Below are 20,704 nucleotides of genomic sequence, written 5' to 3'. Positions count from 1 at the left end.
ACCCTGGATCTCTTCCCTCTTTCAGAATGACCACCACCACTGCCTCCCTCATGGACGCCGGTAATTCACCCTCCCGTAGAGCCTCTTCAAAAACCTTTTGCAATCTGGGTGTTACAATCTCAATTAATTGTTTATAAATTTCACTCGGGATACCATCTGCCCCCAGGGCCTTATTATTTGCCATAGATATAATAGCTATTTCAATTTCTTCTTTTGTTATGGGCAACTCCAATCTCCCCCTATCACTTTCTTTAATACTCGGGAGTCCTGCTTCCTCAAGAAAACCCTCTACGTCTCCCAATGAGTCCCCCGATCCCGAAGAATATAACTGATTATAGAATCGTCTAAATTTCCCCAAAATACACTGTCCCCCACCTCCCTTCCCTCATCAGTCTTCAATTTATATACATAAGATGATTCCCTCTGCTCCGCTACCACCACTGACAACAGATGCCCCACTTTTTCACTTTCATCATAAAATTGCGTTTTCTGGAAGGCCCTCCTCCTCTCTGCTATCCTCAAATACACCTCATTAACCTCTTCCTGTGCACCCCTTAGCCTACTCTGATTTTTTTGCTGACGGGTCTAATACCATATCCCTCTCCAATGTTTCTATTATTTCCCTATCTTCTAGCTTAGATTTCAACCTACACCTGGAAATCTCCCGGGACAAGAGACCCCTTAGCACCACTTTCATAGCGTCCCACACCACCCGATTATCAGCACTCCCTTCATTAATCTGCCAATACTCCTCCAATTCTTTCTTTATAGTATTCATATTAATATATTCCAGCCATACCGGGTTCAACTTCCACCCAACTCCCTTCCCAATCTTCCCCCCTATCAGTCTAATAGACAATTCTATGGGCTTATGATCCGAAATCACCCTCGGGAGGTATTCCACTCCACAGACCAGTTGTGTCATTAGCTCATTTCCCAGTGCCATATATATTCGTGAAAGAGGCCCATGCGTCGCAGAATAACAAGAGTAGCACACCACATTCTCATTTCTCACTCTCCACAGGTCCATCATTCCAATCTCTTTAATATAATTCCCAAATGCCGTCAATTTCCTAATACTTTTACCTGCTCTCTGTTTATGTATATCCCACCCCCTCATCTATAACATTATTGAAATCACCAATGATCAGTAATGGTAATCCCGTACCCCTCTTAAATAATTCCATAACCTCACATAACTTTTTCCCGCTATATGGCGGTGGTATGTACATAGCTACTATACATAATGATTGCCCATAAATTTTACAAACAACAAAAATATACTGTCCTTCACTATCAACATGGCTTTCAATTTCTTCAAATGGCGTAGATGCTCCCATTAATAAAGAGACCCCTCTAGCATATGAAGAATACGTGGAATGATATGCTCTCCCAATCCACCTCCTCTTCAACACCTCCACCTTTTCCCGAAGTAAATGAGTCTCCTGGAGGCATAGAACATCCAGTCTCCTCTTCTTGGCATATTCCATGATCGCCGTTCTTCGTGTTCCTTCTGACAGTTCTCTTACATTCCAACTAAGAATTTTAATTCCATCACCCATCATACAATTCTATACATGCAAATTTCTGACCCTTGAAAATATCTTGCAGCTCTCCATATGCAATAAAACTCTTCCCTAAACAATTAACCCCTCCCCCCCCCCATATACAGTAACCCAACAAACCATAACAGTTCTCCCGTTGTATTTTTCCCTCTCTTACCAGATTGTGGGTACTCCAACGTCTAGCTACCCTATAAACGTTACCTATGAACCACTATTTATCTAAAACTCCCCCACCCCTCCTCCGCATATGCATATAGATATTATTATTACAATCCGTCCCTCCATAGTTCAAATCAATTAAAGGAAATCTGTCACCTCAAATTGGCGGGCTATGTAAATACCCTGTGTCCGGTCCGATGGGCGGTGTTTCGTCTTCTTTCCTTCACCCCATCCTTCCCCGCTGTCCGCAATATTTTCGGGAATTTGAGTAGGTGTCCTCCATAGTTTGTGCGTGCGCAATGCAATCTTGCCTCGCGCACGTGCAGTATGCTTTACCCAACTGCGGGCAAAGCCAAAAAGCATTACTACGCATGCGCCGTCGCACTATGTCCCAGAACACAGCAAAATACTTCTGGGACATAGTGCGCCAGCGCATGCGCAGTAATGCTTTTCGGCTTTGCTCGTTGCCCGCAGTTGGGCAAAGTATACTGCGCATGCGTGAGACAAGATTGCATTGCGAACGCGCGAACTATGGAGGACACCTCAAATTCCCGAAAATATTGCGACAGGGGGGAAGGATGGGGTGGAGTAAAGAAGACGAAACACAGCCCATCGGACCGGACACAGGGCATTTACATAGCCCGCCAATTTTAGGTGACAGATTCCCTTTAATATGCAGGAACCAGAAACCTCCATATAACATCACCATCTTTTAGTTTCTCCTTATCAAAAAACGACACCACACAGCGCGGCATTTCACTCTGCTCACTTCCTTCTGTCCTTATCCGCCAGGAGCCACTTGTTGTTTAAGTCAAGCCATTTAGCGGTCTCCGGTGTTTGGAAAAAATGCACTGTTCCCAGGGTCACAACCCTGAGCTTTGCCGTATATAAGGTAGAATAAGCCAAATCTCTCAATCTTTTCTTCACTGCACCATATTGCATCCTCTACTTTTGCACCTCGGCCAAGTAATCAGGATAAATGGAAATCTTTTGGCAATTAAAGCACAGATCGTTGGCTGTTCTGGCTTTCCTTCGTATAATATCTCTGTCTCTATAGTTAGGGATCTTAGCAAGGATAGTACGGGAGGAGGGGATCTCGGCAGGAGGGGTCTCATGGGGACGCGGTGCGCTCTCTCCACGGCATAAAGTTTGGTCAAGTTATCGGCGCCAATTTTAGTGCGGAGCCAGTCCTCAATAAACGCTGTAGGATCAGTCCCTTCCACCTTCTCGGGGAGTCCCACTAATCTCACATTATTGAGCGGTTTTCCAAGTCATCATTTTTATCAGCCAGGGTAGCACATCTCTGCAAACATGGAGTGTGAGACTTCTGCTTTTTAGAAAGTTGGTCTTCCTGCACACTCACTCTCTCCTCCACTGCCCCCACCCTGGCATCAGTTTTATTTATGGCTGCCTTCATGCTGGACATTTCTTCTTTAACCCCATCAACTCTTTTTGTAAGGGTTGTTAGTGCAGTCTTACAAAATCTAACCAAGTCATATACATCCTTCAATGTGGGCTCCCCTATAACAGGCTCCTAAATATCTTCCTGCTCCACACTCTCCTTTTCCCGCCCTTCATCCTCACCCATTAACCCCTCTTGTACCGAATCAGCCTCTGAGTCTTCTTCTTTCTCCTCCTCGGTCTCCCCCTCTCCCCTTTCAGCCATCACCTTTGCTGCTCCTTCCAGCCTCACAAACTTCTCCAATTTGGCCGCTATCTCCAGCCTCCGTGCATATGAGGCATTTGCCACGTCTGCCTTCTCTGCTGCCTCGGCGCAATCTTCAGGCTCCCAGCCCCCATCCTCGCATCCTGCTGCCGTCTCCTCACCATGACCTCGGGTCACCACAGCACTGCGTGTCCCACCGCCCCCAGCACTGCTCGTTACCGGCACTCCGGAGGGACTTTGAAGAAGATAAATGAAGTAATGCAGCAAAGGGGTCGCAGGAGCCGTCCGCTCACATCGAGTGCTAGGCCACGCCCCATGAAATAAGTATTTAATACAATAGAAAAACAGAACTTAATATTTGCTACAGAAACCTTTGTTTGCAATTACAGAGGTTAGATGTTTTCTGTAGTTCTTGACCAAGTTTGCACACACTGCAGAAGGGATTTTGGCCAACTCCTCCATACAGATCTCCTCTAGATCTTTCAAGTTCCAGGGCTGTCGTTGGGCAACAGTGAGTTTCAGCTCCCTCCAAAGACTTTCCATTGGGTTCATGTCTGCAGACTGGCTAGGCCCTCCAGGACCTTGAAATGCTTCTTATGGAGCTGCTCCTTAGTTGCCCTGGCTGTTTCGGGTCTTTTTCAGGCTGGAAGACCCAACCACGACCCATCTTCAATGCTCTTACTGTGGGAAGGAGGTTGTTGGCCAAAATATTGAGATACCATCCATCCTGCCTTCAATACAGTGCAGTTGTCCTGTCCTCTTTGCAGAATAGCACCCCCAAAGTATGATGTTTCCCCCACCATGATCCAAGGTTAGGACAGTGTACTTGGGGTCGTACTCATCCTTCTTCTTCCTCCAAACATGGCGAGTGGAGTTGATACGAAAAAGTTCAATTTCGGCATCATTCTATTTTAGCTCATTCCAGCCTCGTGCGGGTCTACAATTTTGTCCCTGGTGTCCTTAGACAGCTCTTTGGTCTTGGCCATGGTGGAGAGGTTGGAGTGTGATTGATTGTGTGGCCATGTGTCTTTTATACAGATAAAGAGTTCAAACAGATGCAATTAATACAGGTAATTAGTGCAGAGTAGGAGGGCTCCATAAACAAAAACTAACAAGTCTGTGAAAGCCAGAATTCTTACTGGTTTGTAGGTGATGAAATACTTAATAAAATTGCATTTTATTGCATCAAACATTTAAAAATCATACAATGTGATTTTCTGTTTTTATTTTTAGATTCCGTCTCTAACAGGTGAAGTGTACCTATGATAAAAATCACAGAGCTCTCCATTCTTTGTAGGTGGAAAAACTCACAAAATCTGCAGTGTGTCAAATACTTATTCTCTCCAATTTATAAACCAGAATGGGGGATATATACCAAGATGTGCCAAGGAATGGGGGACATATTTACCAGGAAGGAGCCTAGGATTGTGGACATTACTACATAATGGGGGAAGGAACTATTATGTCCTTTTAGGATTTAGAACGCTACAAGGGCCCATACATCTGACCAAAATGCAGGGGGCACGGTGTGGGTGTGTGGGGAGGGATGCCAAGGTACAAATTTTGCAAACAATTGGAGTAAAAAAAATGGATGCAAAAAGATTATTAAAGTGAATAAAGTTGAACACTGCTGTTTTTTTTTTAAATCTCTGGTGTCTCCTAATGAGAAGGATACTGAACAGGTAATAAGGAAGTGACAAATTCAAAAACTCATAACGGAACCCAGAGATAAAAGGTGCACACCATAGTGCAAGGTAGCAGGTGAATCAATAATGAACATAAAAGTAAGAGCCAGGGAAAACATAAATACCCAGAATGCAGGAAGTTCCAGCGTAACCCCTTACTTGTTCAGTATCCTTCTCATTAGGGGACACCAGAGGTAAAAAAAACCAAAACACCGTGTTCAGTTTATTCACTTTAATAATTTTTTTGCATCCATTTTTTAACTCCAATTGTTTGCACTCTGCACTTAACATATTTAAAATACTATTGCGATCTATTTCATATATGTGCTTTTTGCAACCAAGAGCTTTCTCTATAGGAATTTACAATTTGTATACAATCTTGGATGTAATATATTTTTCTACATATTCCTGGACACTATCTATTCAGCTTTGTTCCAGTGTTTGCGTGTTCAATTTTCTAAATGGTCGTTTTCGTCTCCAAGTTGCTACTTTTACTATTTTTTAAACAAATTGTATGTGCTAATAAAAATTACTTATTCATTATTTAAATTTTGTTTGGAGGACTATTTCATGTCTACATAAGTCTTTGTTTGCTTCACGGTCCTCCGTGTTTATTATGTAGGGCATTCTTTTTTGCTCTTCCTAACTAACACTTTTCTAATATACTGTTATTACCCTCCCTGCTCCTGTAAGCTGATCTCTCTGTGGTTCCTATAGCCTTCTGTTTTGATTTTGGCTCTGCTACTTCTGCTCTGGGGATCGGAATAGGACGAACCAATCAGGGCTACGTCTCGGTGAGTGACAGCAGTCTGCTCACGCATGCTCAGATCAGGCTTCATTCTGCTCTCCTTTGATGCTGCTTTGAAGTGCCGGATGAACAGTCGATAAGCTCTATGATGTGCTGATCATTAGAAATTATATCACAGGGCTTGTCAGCTGAAGGCAGGACACTTCAAAGCATTGGCAGAGTCAGTCAGTACCATGCATGACCGAGCTCACATCAGGCTTCACTATCCTCTGCCTGAATGCTGCTTTGAAGTGCGAGCCTTCAGCTGGGTAATTTTGATCTGAGCCTTGAATCAAAATCAGACATGTCTCTGATTTTTTTTTTTTTTTTTAAACAAACGGTCTACAAAAAACACCTGACATGTGAATAACTCCATAGATTGTATTGGCTATATGTTATAAATTTGAAAAATATGGATAAAATATGTACGAGAGAAACAGAAGTCTGAATGAGGACTTACTGAGATTCCAACCAATTACAGTAAAAAGATAAACAACCTACACAACCCTAAAATACCTCAGCTGCCTCAGTGCATAATCCCTCAATTAAAGGGAACCTGTCACCCCCAAAATCGAAAGTGAGCTAAGCCCACCGGCATCAGGGGCTTATCTACAGTATTCTGGAATGCTGTAGATAAGGCTAGGTTCACATTGCGTTAATGTGTGCACGCTAACGGACAGCGTTGCACGGTGAAAATGTCGCAATTAACGCCGTGCAACGGGTCCGTTAGCGCACCCATTGACAGCAATGTGAAGTTTCCCTGTAGCGCATCACTAGCGCGTGCCTTTTTCGGCTCGCGCTAGCGATGTGCCGTTCTTCTGTGGCGCGCCTCGGACGCTGCTTGCAGCGTCCGCGGCGCGCCCGAGGTCCGTTCCCCGCTCTCGCAGATCGGGGATCTGCGAGAGCGGGGACGTTAACGCGACCCCTAAATAAAAATTGCGTTAGCGTGATCCGCTAGCGCTAAACGGATTGCCCTAACGCAATGTGAACCTAGCCTAAGCCCCCGATGTATCCTGAAAGATGAGAAAAAGAGGTTAGATTATACTCACCCAGGGGCGGTCCCGGTACAATGGGTGTCGCGGTCCGGTCCGGGGCCTCCCATCTTCTTACGATGACATCTTCTTCATGTCTTCACGCTGTGGCTCCGGCGCAGGCGTACTTTGTCTTCCCTGTTGAGGGCAGAGCAAAGTACTGCAGTGCACAGGCGTCAGGAAAGGTCAGAGAGGCCCGGCGCCTGCGCACTGCAGTACTTTGCTCTGCCATCAACAGGGCAGACAAAGTACGCCTGCGCCGGAGCCGCAGGATGAAGACAAGCAGAGGACATCATCATAAGAAGATGGGAGGCACCGGACCGGACCACGACACCCATCGGACCAGAACCGTTCGGGAACGTGCCTGGGTGAGTGTAATCTAACCTCTTTTTCTCATCTTTCAGGATACATCAGGGGCTTATCTACAGCATTCCACGATGCTGTAGATAAGCCCCTGATGCTGGTGGGCTTAGCTCACCTTCGATTTTGGGGGTGACAGGTTCCCTTTAATGGTTTAAAGAAGCATAATTTATTTTCTTCAGTAAGTCTTTTTCACCTTGCTTGTTTAGCATCTAAACTTTTCAATATCTTGCATAGAATTCAAGCTAGATGAAATTGTGACGGTATTTTCTGTAGAAGGTATCCTCGATAAATTGTAGTGTTCTGGTAGGTAGTAGAAATTTGAACTTACTATTGGGTGAAGGATTAGGAGTTTTCTGGAGAGAACAGTCAGACGTGCTGCCATTTGATGACAAACTTGGAATTGTCCAGTCTAAAATTACAGCAGAGAATCTAAATGTTAGTTAAAAGGGAATCTGTCACCTACTTTTTTGTATATAACATTCTATAATGCTGTAGATAAGCCCCAGATGTAACCTGAAAGATAAGAAAAACAAGTTATATTATACTCACTCAGGGGCGGTCCCGGTGCGGTCCGGCGCCTCCCATCTTCATGCGATGACATCTTGGTCCTTGCTTCCTGTCGCGGCTCATGCGCAGGCGTAATTCTGTTCCCGGTTGAAGGCAGCGCAAAGTACTGCAGTGCGCAGGCGCCGGGAAAGGTCCGAGAAGCCCAGCACCTGCGCACTGCAGTACTTTACGCTGTCCTCAATGGGGAACAGAATTACGCCTGCGCAGGAGCCGCGACAGGAAGCAATGAAGAGGACGTCCTCGCATGAAGATGGGAGGCGCTGGACCCGGACCGTGACGCTCATCGGACCGCCCCCCAGGTGAGTATAATCTAACTTGTTTTTCTTATCTTTCAGGTTACATCGGGGGCTTATCTACAGCATTACAGAATGCTATAGATAAGCCCCTGATGGCGGTGGCCGAAGCTTATACACGAAAAATGAGGTGACAGATTCCCTTTAAAATAGTAAAAAAAAATGTTACTGTAACTGCTGTAAGTTGAACTCATAAGCATGTTACTGAATATAAAACTATATATTAACATTATTTATTCATTATTCTTCAACAGCATTTTTCTTTTATAAATATATCAAGGTTAAATGCCATACACTGACACTGGAGCAGGAAACATGGCTGCCCTATGACGCTGATCAAGCAGACAAGTAAATAAGGCAGCACACTGCAGTGCTAAAACTTGCAAACATGAAACACGATAATTGAACTGCATTACTGCACTAGAAATATGAAAAATGAGAGCGTTTAGCGCATAAAAATGGCCAATTTTATGTGTACCTGGTAGCCACTTTAGGGCATCTCTCGTATACCAGGTTCTACGCTTTCCTTTCCTCACTGAGAATAAACGTCTCCATCTGAATGGGTACCTGTGAAACCTCTTCTTAGACTAAAATTCTCTCTCTCTGTGGAGGAGTAATGGACCTGTTGCGATTAAAACACCTGTAGCTAAGAGGCAGAGTGCTCGGTCAGAAGGCTTAGGGTATGTGTCCACGTTCAGGATTGCATCAGGATTTGGTCAGGATTTTTCATCAGTATTTGTAAGCCAAAACCAGGAGTGGGTGATAAATACAGAAGTGGTGACATGTTTCTATTATACTTTTCCTCTAATTGTTCCAGTCCTGGTTTTGGCTCACAAATACTGATGAAAAATCCTGACCAAATCCTGATGCAATCCTGAACGTGGACACATACCCTAAAGGATACATTTGAAAAAACTGACCATCACATCCAAACACAGACTAAGTGTGAACAGGTGCTGAACCTAGTCACCAACTCGTATACAGTCAAGTAAATAAGGCAGCACACTGCAGCGCTAAAACATGCAAACATGAAACACGAAAACTGAACTGCATTACTGCACTAGAAATATGAAAAATGAGATCGTTTAGCGCATAAAAATGGCCAATTTTATGTGTACCTGGTAGCCACTTTAGGGCATCTCTCGTATACCAGGTCCTTCATGTGTTTTTTAGCAAACTCAATGCGGGCTTTCATATGTCTTGCACTGAGAGTCTTCCGTCGGGCCACTCTGCCATAAAGGCCCGACTGGTGGAAGGCTGCAGTGATAGTTGACTTTGTGGAACTTTCTCCCATCTTCCTAATGCATCTGTGGAGCTCAGCCATAGTGATCTTGGGGTTCTTCTTTACCTCTCTCACCAAGGCTCTTCTCCCACGACTGCTCAGGCCAGGTGTAGGAAGACTTCTGGTGGTCCCAAACTTTTTCCATTTAAGGATTATGGAGGCCACTGTGCTCTTAGGAACCTTGAGTACTGCAGAAATTCTTTTGTAACCTTGGCCAGATCTGTGCCTTGCCATAATTCTGTCTCTGAGCTCCTTGGCCAGTTCCTTTGACCTCATGATTCTCATTTGGTCTGACATGCACTGTGAGCTGTGAGGTCTTATATAGACAGGTGTGTGCCTTTCCAAATCAAGTCCTATCAGTTTAATTAAACACAGTTGGACTCCAATGAAGGACTAGAACCATCTCAAGGAGGATCACAAGGAAAAGGACAGCATGGGACTTAAATATAAATGTCTGAGCAAAGGGTCTGAATACTTCTGACAACGTGATATTTCAGTTTTTCTTTTTTAATAAATTTGCAAACATTTCTACATTTCTGTTTTTTTTCAGTCAAGATGGGGTGCAGAGTGTACATTAATGAGAAAAAAAAAGAACTTTTATGAATTTACCAAATGGCTGCAATGAAACAAAGAGTGATAAAATTAAAGGGGTCTGAATACTTTCCGTACCCACTGTACATGGTCTGGGGCAGCATTTACCAGGATGGAGGTGCATATACCAGGATGAGGGGGCATATATAAAGATGAAGGTTCATATATCAGGATTAGGGGAGCATATACCAGGATAGGAAGCATATTCCTTTATATCTACATTCTAGTACCTCTGCTCCTGTCTATGGTTGCTCTCTGTTGCCCACACCTGCTCTCTCAGGAGTTGTTTTTTCTAAACTAAAACATCAGTATTCAGTTTAAATTGCCGTGTTGGCACTTTGCGATAAATAAGTGGGTTTTGGGTAGCAGTTTGGACACTCATTCTCTTAAAGGTTCGCCATCAGTGGTCTAGAATGAATCTTGCAGAGACAGCACAGGTGTTAATTTTCTCCTGATGGTCCAAAAATGGAAACTTTTTGGGGTGAAGCTTTGATGTGGAAGTGGGTTACATAATGCAAACACAGCAGTCTGGAGGAGGGCTCCTGGTATAGTCAGCTGCCTTACAGACAGAAACAAGTCTGATCTAAGATTTAGGAAGATGGAGATAATTAATGATTTTCTAGCATAAATACAGAAAATTGATGTTTGGTTTGATATATATTGAAAATAATGACTGTATTGTAAATGCCACAATATAATCACTTACTGCTGAGTCCTCCCACAGTCTGAAGTCCCATATCAAGCAGCTGAGAAGGAAGATATCCAGACAAACTCTGTGACTGTTTTGTCCATGAGCTTGATTCACCACATTCAAAAATATCTTGTTCCTCTTGTGAAAACGCTGGAGACATAGGGGGCTGTAAACTTAGAAAGGAGAACTCCTGATCAAAATCATCCCCTTCTACATTATCCATTAGAAGGTGACTTGGTTCTGAAAATAAAACAAATCCAGTTACTGATTAGGATACATTTAGGGTAGATTAGATTGCATGAGTGCATGTGCTCAAGACCTTGGGGTACTGTCACACATTGGCACTTTGATCGCTACGACGGTACGATCCGTGACTTTCCAGCGATATCATACGATATCGCTGTGTCTGACACGCAGCAGCGATCAGGGACCCTGCTGAGAATCGTACGTCGTAGCAGATCGTTTGGAACTTTCTTTCGTCGCTGGATCTCCCGCTGTCATCGCTGGATCGTTGTGTGTGACAGCGATCCAGCGATGCGTTCGCTTGTAACCAGGGTAAACATCGGGTTACTAAGCGCAGGGCCGCGCTTAGTAACCCGATGTTTACCGTGGTTACCAGCATAAAAGTAAAAAAAAACAAACAGTACATACTCACATTCCGGTGTCTGTCCCCCGGCGTTCTGCTTCTCTGCACTGTGAGCGCCGGCCAGCCGGAAAGCGAGCACAGCGGTGACGTCGCTATGGTGCTTACACAGTGCAGAGAAGCAGAACGCCGGGGGACAGACACCGGAATGTGAGTATGTACTGTTTTTTTTTTTTTACGTTTACGCTGGTAACCAGGGTAAACATCGGGTTACTAAGCGTGGCCCTGCGCTTAGTAACCCGATGTTTACCCTGGTTACCCGGGGCCTTCGGCATCGTTGGTCGCTGGAGAGCGGTCTGTGTGACAGCTCCCCAGCGACCACACAACCACTTACCAACGATCACGGCCAGGTCGTATCGCTGGTCGTGATCGTTGGTAAATCGTTTAGTGTGACAGTACCCTTATAGTTACTAGCAAACCAACAAATATTTGTACAAAGTCTGATCTTTTCAATCATTAGCACAATATTAAAGAGATTCAATGCTTTTAGAGAGGCAGAGAACCCATCCATTATAACGACTACCCTCCATTATAAGATAAATAAACCTTTGCTACAATCAATATTTACTGCTTTGGTTTTTGTGAATCTATAGATATCTTGGTTACTCCTCAAATAAAAAAATCGAGACATCAGGAAATAGTACCTTAAATGGAAAACAAAACTATCCACACCTCTCAACACTACAGAGACTGCTTGCTTGTAGAGAGACTGCTTGCTTGTAGAGATGAGGCAATAACATTTACAGAACTCTGGTCCAGCGACCTGCCGGCATCCCAGGTACTTGTTCTGATTAGTAGGCCTGGCGCAATATCATGTGTGTGTCACATGGCAAAGGTGACGTTGTTCTGGGTTGACAGCATGCAGGAGGTATTCCATGGCCATCAACCACTTATGTGGCTGCTGGACCAGTGTCCTACAAATCTATTTGCTCAGCTTGACTTGCTTGAAATAGTGCAAGGTCTTCGGTAATCCCAGAATTTTTTAACTAGCAAGTTATTTCTAGGGACTCTCAGCTTCAGATTCATTATTTGGGTAAACTATTCAAGTTAGCTAGCCACGGATCTGTGAACAGCATGATCCTGAGCTCCTACATCTAGCACACTAAAAGCCAGGCATTCTTAACTTAATTAAAGGCAAACCCCTCAAAACAGCAAGGACACGCTCATACTCCAGAGCCCGTTCCCAACAGGGGGATATCAGAGCTTACGTCACGTGTCCCCAGAAGCAAGCCCCAGATTTACTCTTGCAGACAGAGACTAAACCACTTGACGGTGAAACATCGACTCCATATGCTCCTCTTACTTCCCCTCCATGGCTTGACACCATTAGATCCTCCATCTTGCACTCCATTCTAGGTGAGGTAGGGACCCTGACTCCAGACATATTCCTGAGCATTGAGATGCCTCTCGATGTAGTGGCCAAAGAAAATCCCATTACAAATTTCACAGAGTTCTGGACGCTGACTGACTCAAGTCCTGGTTGTATTTTGTGAATCCCGAATGCCACATATTCCACTAGTTCCTTCTCAGAACTTCCTATCATATCTTCATGTTTTGTCTGCCCTTGTTTCTCTAGATGTCTTATCTAGACATTTACATATTATATTCTCTCTCTCCCAGATCACATTATCCTTTATGTACTCATGGGGATCATCTTACCCGGACATGCTTCAACAAGGTGCCTTCAGAAGAATATCCTACCAAACTGCTGTGGCGGACTTAAACACCGTCTCCTTCAATGCAAAGGGGCTCAATACCCCTGAAAAACGAGCTTAGGCTACTTTCACACTAGCGTCGTGCACTGCACGTCGCTATGCGTCGTTTTGTAGAAAAAACGCATCCTGCAAAAGTGCTTGCAGGATGCGTTTTTTCTCCATTGACTTACATTAGCGACGCAGTGCGACGCATTGCCACACGTCGCAACCGTCGTGCGACAGTTGCGTCGGACCGTCGCCACCAAAAAACATTGCATGTAACGTTTTTTGGTGCGTCGTGTCCAGCATTTCCGACCGCGCATGCGCAGCCGGAACTCCACCCCCTCCTCCCCGCACCTCACAATGGGGCAGGGGATGCGTTGAAAAACAGCATCCGCTGCCCCCGTTGTGCGGCGCTTCCACAGTATGCGTCGGTGCGCCGCAACGTCACATAGCGACGTGCAGTGCACGACGCAAGTGTGAAAGTAGCCTTAGATGCTTCATCATTTTCATCGCCGTAAAATACAGCTCATTTGCTTTCAGGAAAAACACTTTAAAACCGACCACACTGACTATTAAAAACAAAAACATTATACTTCCTGGCATTTTGCCAACAGTCTAATCTCCTGATCTAAAGGGGTAGCCATTGCTATTCATAGACCTCTGGCCCATGAAATATAGTAATTAACTGTGCTACAGATCCAGATACTAGATACATTATAAAATCCCTTTCCATTGAGAGCCAAATCCTCACAATAATTAATGCTTACTCCCCTAATCAAGACCAGGCCTCATTTATTGCCAACTTGATAAATACATCCACTCCATTGATTAAAAGTACCCTGGTCCTGTGTGATGACTTACATACGACCCTCGATCCGACTCTTGACATTTCCAAGGGCAGATCCCATCTTTCCTGTGCGGTCATTAGATGAATCAAAAAAACTTTTTACCATCGGCAACTATTTTCTTCTGGAGACTACAACATCCCTCTGACAAAGATTACAGTCTATTCTGTCCCTCACGGTTCGTACAACTGCTTGGACTATATTCTGGTTCAACAGCGTGCTTTGCCCTGGCTTATGTCGAACAGCATTGGAAATATTCTCTGGTTTGACCATGCTCCAGTGTTTTCTTCTCTCAAAATTCCTTTGCTTACTAAAACCATGTGGTCCTGGTGTCTCAATGAATCGCTACCTCTAGACTCTCTTTATAACTCTGACATCCAGGCATCAATTGGTAATTTTATCTCAAATCACTCTTCTGATATTAACTCTCCAACCATTAAATGGGAAATCTTAAAGTGCATGTTGTACATTGCCAGGATTAAAAGGGACAGGGCCCAAACTCTCTGCCCTCCAAAAGGTCACAAACGTGCTCTCTCACAACCAGCTCTCAGAGACCTCCTTAAGGCTAGATTGGAGGTCAACCATCTTTTGGAGAGCTCCTACAATCGTTCCCTACAAATTGGCTGGAGCAAGTTCCACAAATATAGCAATGAGCCGGGCAGAATGCTGTCTTGCGCACATAAAACTAAAAAACACTAAAAACTAAACAGCACAGAACCATATTCCTTATGTGAAGAATTCCCAAAGCTCCCAGGTACATACCATTTCTAAAATGGCTGAAATGTTTTGCTCCTATTATTCCGAATTATATAAATTTACAAGCAAACCCAAAATCAGACCCTTTTGCCTAATTACTCTCCCCTTTCAGGAAATTGCCTAAGAAGGTTAAAAGTGACTTGGAAGCTCCTTTTACCTCACATGAACTCTCACATATATGGTAATTAAGGATCTCCCAGGGAATAAAAGTCCTGATGGTATGACTTCTAAATTCTATAAATCCTTCCCTGTACAGCAGATCCCTTTACTGCTGGAGGCTTTTAACTACTGCAGTTTTCGGACTATAAGACGCACCAGACCATAAGACCAAAATAGGAAAAATATTTTTTTTTATAATTTTTGAAAACAGAGATCCATTTTATATTCTGAATTAAGCTTACTGACAGGGGTGGAGCTGGGTCACAGGAGGCAGGAATAAGGTCGCCGCTGCAGGAAGCCGGTGGCAGCAGGAGTGGGGCCATGCTGCGGACCCTGGACTAAGAGGAGGGGGAGTGTCCTGGTTGTGAGAGGCAGGAGCTAAGTTCCCGCTCCGCAAATTTATCTCCTGACGGTGGGCTCCAGTAAAATAGCGCTGGAGGTGGTGCAATCGCAGATTGAGATCTCGGCTCGTCAATGAGCCGAGATCTAAATCTGCACAAGCCCACAGCATCGCCTTACTCCTGCCGCCGGCTTCCTTCAACGGCGACCCTGCCTCCTGTGACCCCGCTCTACCGCTGTCGCCCTTTGGTAAGCTACACTCAGACTATAAGACATACCCCCATTTTCCTCACAAATTAGGGGGAAACAAAGCGTGTCTTAGGCTAGGTTCACATTGCGTTAGTGCAGTCCGTTCAACGCATGCGTTAAACGGACTGCGCAACACAAGTGCCTTTTAAAGATCGAGTTATGCGATCGCGCTAGCGCAGATGCTCCATCTGTGCTAGCGGTGACGGACCCCGAAACGCTGCAGACCGCGTCCGAGGGTCCGTCACAGAATGACGGCACATCACTAACGCATGCCGATAATGACATGCGTTAGCGATGCGCTACATAATGGCAGTCAATGGGTGCGCTAACGCATCCGTTACATAGCGTTAGTGCCGCTATGTAACGGATGCTGTCAGCAGATTGCCATTAACGCAATGTGAACCTAGCCTTATAGTTGAAAAATACGGTATATCTCTTATTCCGCACCCTTCCCATCCCAGACGACATGCGCACATGTCACAGCCATCTCTAAATCTAGAAACCTATTCCTTTCAGATCTTACTCACCCGGATCAAGTAGGATTTGTTCTGGGCAGAGAAGCCCATGACAACACACTCAAAACTCTTGACATTATCAGCTATGCTTCTTCTCACAATATCCCACTGATGATTCTGTCCCTAGATGCAGAAAAGGCCTTTGACAAGATTCTATGGCACTCCTTATCCCAAACTCTGGACTGCATAGGCTAAGGCCCTATCTTCAAATCCAAAATAATTGCTCTTTACAGATCTGTCATGAATCCCCAATGGCTAGGGATAACACAGGACAAGCAAAGTATAACAAATATCGGACGAGCTCTAGGGTGATGGAACCTGGGCTGACCGCTGCCCTACGCCTGACAAAACGCAACTAGAGATAGCCAGGGAGTGTGCCTACGTTGGTTCTAGACGCCACGCACCAGCCTAAGAGCTAACTAGTACTGCAGAGAAAACAAGACCTCACTTGCCTCCAGAGGAATTAACCCCAAAGGTATAGTTGCCCCCCACATGTATTGACGGTGAAATGAGAGGAAGGCACACACATAGAGATGATGTATATAGCTTTAGCAAATAGAGGCCCGCTGAAAACTAGAAAGCAGAATGATACAAAAGGGGACTGAGCGGTCAGCAAAAAACCCTAATCAAAAAAACCATCCTGAGATTACAAGAACCCATGTGCCAACTCATGGCACATGGGGAGAACCTCAGTCCACTAGAGCAACCAGCTAGCATAGAGACATTCTAAGCAAGCTGGACAAAAAACCAAACAACTGAAAATCAGCACTTAGCTTATCCTGAAAGATCTGGGAGCAGGTAGGCAGGAACCAAACAGAGCACATCTGAACACATTGATAGCCGGCAAGGGAAATGACAGAAAGGCCAGGTAAAATAGGAAACACCCAGCCTCTGATGGACAGGTGGAAACCAAAGGCCGCAACCCACCAAAGTCACCCAGTACCAGCAGTAACCACCAGAGGGAGCCCACCAACAGAATCCACAACAGTACCCCCCCTTGAGGAGGGGTCACCGAACCCTCACGAGAACCCCCAGGGCGATCAGGGTGAGCTGTTGTGAATTTGCTTTTTGCTCCCTCTAGTGGTTACTAGTTTTTTGACTCTGGTTTTTCTGTCATTCCTTTTATCCGCACCTGGGTCGTTAGTTAGGGGTGTTGCTATATAAGCTCCCTGGACCTTCAGTTCAATGCCTGGCAACGTAGTTATCAGAGCTAGTCTGCTGTGCTCTTGTCTACTGATCCTGGTTCCAGTTATATCAGCTAAGTCTGCCTTTTGCTTTTTGCTATTTGTTTTGGTTTTGTATTTTTGTCCAGCTTGTTCCAAATCTATATCCTGACCTTTGCTGGAAGCTCTAGGGGCTGGTGTTCTCCCCCCGGACCGTTAGACGGTTCGGGGGTTCTTGAATTTCCAGTGTGGATTTTGATAGGGTTTTTGTTGACCATATAAGTTACCTTTCTTTATTCTGCTATCAGTAAGCGGGCCTCTCTGTGCTAAACCTGGTTCATTTCTGTGTTTGTCATTTCTTCTTACCTCACCGTCATTATTTGTGGGGGGCTTCTATCCAGCTTTGGGGTCCCCTTCTCTGGAGGCAAGAAAGGTCTTTGTTTTCCTCTACTAGGGGTAGCTAGATTCTCCGGCTGGCGCGTGTCATCTAGAATCAACGTAGGAATGATCCCCGGCTACTTCTAGTGTTGGCGTTAGGAGTAGATATATGGTCAACCCAGTTACCACTGCCCTATGAGCTGGATTTTTGTATTCTGCAGACTTCCACGTTCCTCTGAGACCCTCGCCATTGGGGTCATAACAGTTTGCCAGGCCAGTATTAAATGTTTAATGCATTGCAGAAGAGGGATTATAAGAAAGAAGATTCTGAGTTTTTTTTTTTTCTCCTTCCCCTTTACCTCAGAGTGGCTATGCTTGCTGCAGACATGAATGTCCAGACCTTGATTACAAGTGTGGACCAGCTGGCTACTCGTGTGCAGGGCATACAAGACTACGTTATCAGAAATCCTAGGTCAGAACCTAAAATACCGATTCCTGAACTGTTTTCCGGAGACAGGTTTAAGTTTAGGAATTTCGTGAATAATTGTAAATTGTTTTTGTCCCCGAGACCCTGTTCATCAGGAGATTCTGCTCAGCAAGTAAAAATTGTTATTTCGTTCTTACGGGGCGACCCTCAGGATTGGGCTTTTTCGCTGGCGCCAGGAGATCCGGCATTGGCTGATCTTGATGCGTTTTTTCTGGCGCTCGGTTTACTTTATGAGGAACCCAATCTTGAGATTCAGGCAGAAAAGGCCTTGCTGTCTATGTCTCAGGGGCAGGACGAGGCTGAAGTGTATTGCCAAAAATTTCGGAAATGGTCCGTGCTGACACATTGGAACGAGTGTGCACTGGCCGCTAATTTTAGAAATGGCCTTTCTGAAGCCATTAAGAATGTTATGGTGGGTTTTCCCATTCCCACAGGTCTGAATGATACTATGGCACTGGCTATTCAAATTGACCGGCGGTTGCGGGAGCGCAAAACCGCAAATTCCCTCATGGTGTTGTCTGAACAGACACCTAATTCGGTGCAATGTGATAGAAAAACCGCAAATTCCCTCATGGTGTTGTCTGAACAGACACCTGATTTAATGCAATGTGATAGAATCCTGACTAGAAATGAGCGGAAAATTCATAGACGCCGGAATGGCTTGTGCTACTACTGTGGTGATTCTACACATGTTATCTCAGCATGCTCTAAACGTATAGCTAAGGTTGTTAGTCCTGTCACCGTTGGTAATTTGCAGCCTAAATTTATTCTGTCTGTAACTTTGATTTGCTCACTGTCATCTTATCCTGTCATGGCGTTTGTAGATTCAGGTGCTGCCCTGAGTCTCATGGATCTCTCATTTGCTAAGCGCTGTGGTTTTACTCTTGAACCATTAGAAAATCCTATTCCTCTTAGGGGTATTGATGCTACACCATTGGCAGCAAATAAACCGCAGTATTGGACTCAGGTTACCATGTGCATGACTCCTGAACACCGCGAGGTGATACGTTTCCTGGTTTTACATAAAATGCATGATTTGGTCGTTTTAGGGCTGCCATGGTTACAGACCCATAATCCAGTCCTGGACTGGAAGGCTATGTCAGTCTCAAGTTGGGGCTGTCGTGGTATTCATGAGGATTCCCTGCCTGTGTCTATTGCTTCTTCTACGCCTTCGGAAGTTCCGGAGTATTTGTCTGATTATCAGGATGTCTTCAGTGAGTCTGAGTCCAGTGCACTGCCTCCTCATAGGGACTGTGACTGTGCTATAGATTTGATCCCAGGCAGTAAATTTCCTAAGGGAAGACTGTTTAATCTGTCGGTACCTGAACATACCGCTATGCGTTCATATATCAAGGAGTCTCTGGAAAAAGGACATATTCGTCCGTCTTCTTCCCCTCTTGGTGCGGGATTCTTTTTTGTGGCAAAAAAGGACGGATCTTTGAGACCTTGTATTGATTATCGGCTTTTAAATAAGATCACTGTCAAATTTCAGTATCCTTTACCGCTGTTGTCTGACTTGTTTGCCCGGATTAAGGGTGCCAAGTGGTTCACCAAGATAGACCTTCGTGGTGCGTACAACCTTGTGCGCATTAAGCAAGGTGATGAATGGAAAACCGCATTCAATACGCCCGAAGGTCATTTTGAGTACTTGGTGATGCCTTTTGGGCTCTCCAATGCGCCTTCAGTTTTTCAGTCCTTTATGCATGACATTTTCCGGAAGTATCTGGATAAATTTTTGATTGTTTATCTGGATGATATTTTGGTTTTTTCTGATGATTGGGATTCGCATGTGGAGCAGGTCAGGTTGGTCTTTGAAATTTTGCGTGAAAATTCTTTGTTTGTCAAGGGCTCAAAGTGTCTCTTTGGTGTACAGAAGGTTCCCTTTTTGGGGTTCATTTTTTCCCCTTCTGCTGTGGAGATGGACCCAGTCAAGGTCCGAGCTATTCTTGATTGGACTCAGCCCTCGTCAGTTAAGAGTCTTCAGAAGTTCTTGGGCTTCGCTAACTTCTACCGTCGTTTTATCGCTAATTTTTCTAGCATTGTGAAACCTTTGACTGATATGACCAAGAAGGGCTCCGATGTAGCTAACTGGGCTCCTGCTGCCGTGGAGGCTTTCCAGGAGTTGAAACGCCGGTTTACTTCGGCGCCTGTTTTGTGCCAGCCTGACGTCTCACTTCCCTTTCAGGTTGAGGTGGATGCTTCGGAGATTGGGGCAGGGGCCGTTTTGTCGCAGAGAGGCCCTGGTTGCTCTGTTATGAAACCTTGTGCCTTTTTCTCTAGGAAGTTTTCGCCTGCCGAGCGAAATTATGATGTGGGCAATCGGGAGTTGTTGGCCATGAAATGGGCATTTGAGGAGTGGCGTCATTGGCTCGAGGGTGCTAAGCATCGTGTGGTGGTCTTGACTGATCACAAAAATCTGATGTATCTCGAGTCTGCTAAACGCCTTAATCCGAGACAGGCCCGCTGGTCATTGTTTTTCTCCCGCTTTGATTTTGTTGTCTCGTATTTACCAGGTTCAAAGAATGTGAAGGCCGATGCTCTTTCTAGGAGCTTTGTGCCTGATGCTCCTGGAGTCGCTGATCCTGTTGGTATTCTTAAAGATGGAGTTATCTTGTCAGCTATTTCTCCGGATCTGCGACGTGTGTTGCAGAGATTTCAGGCTGATAGGCCTGAGTCTTGTCCACCTGACAGACTGTTTGTCCCGGATAAGTGGACCAGCAGAGTCATTTCCGAGGTTCATTCCTCGGTGTTGGCAGGTCACCCGGGAATTTTTGGCACCAGAGATCTGGTGGC

At 45.0% G+C, this 20,704-nt stretch overlaps 1 protein-coding gene across 7 annotated transcripts in view; it reads right to left on the bottom strand.

Annotated features, from left to right (window-relative positions):
• ICA1L (islet cell autoantigen 1 like) overlaps positions 1–20,704 on the bottom strand; it is an 83,642-nt gene that overhangs the window by 6,755 nt on the left and 56,183 nt on the right. For all 7 annotated transcript variants that reach the window (XM_077272069.1, XM_077272071.1, XM_077272067.1 and 4 more), the window contains 2 exons: positions 10,696–10,920; positions 7,585–7,665 (listed from right to left, as the gene is read on the bottom strand). In XM_077272069.1, the coding sequence (XP_077128184.1) occupies positions 7,585–7,665; positions 10,696–10,920 (306 nt within the window). The remainder of the gene's footprint in view (positions 1–7,584; positions 7,666–10,695; positions 10,921–20,704) is intronic.

The sequence above is a fragment of the Ranitomeya variabilis genome, chromosome 7, assembly GCF_051348905.1.
Source record: "Ranitomeya variabilis isolate aRanVar5 chromosome 7, aRanVar5.hap1, whole genome shotgun sequence".
In the NCBI taxonomy this organism is placed as follows: domain Eukaryota; kingdom Metazoa; phylum Chordata; class Amphibia; order Anura; family Dendrobatidae; genus Ranitomeya; species Ranitomeya variabilis.
Note: the sequence above shows the minus strand (reverse complement) of the source record. Positions and strands in the feature narration are given on the sequence as shown.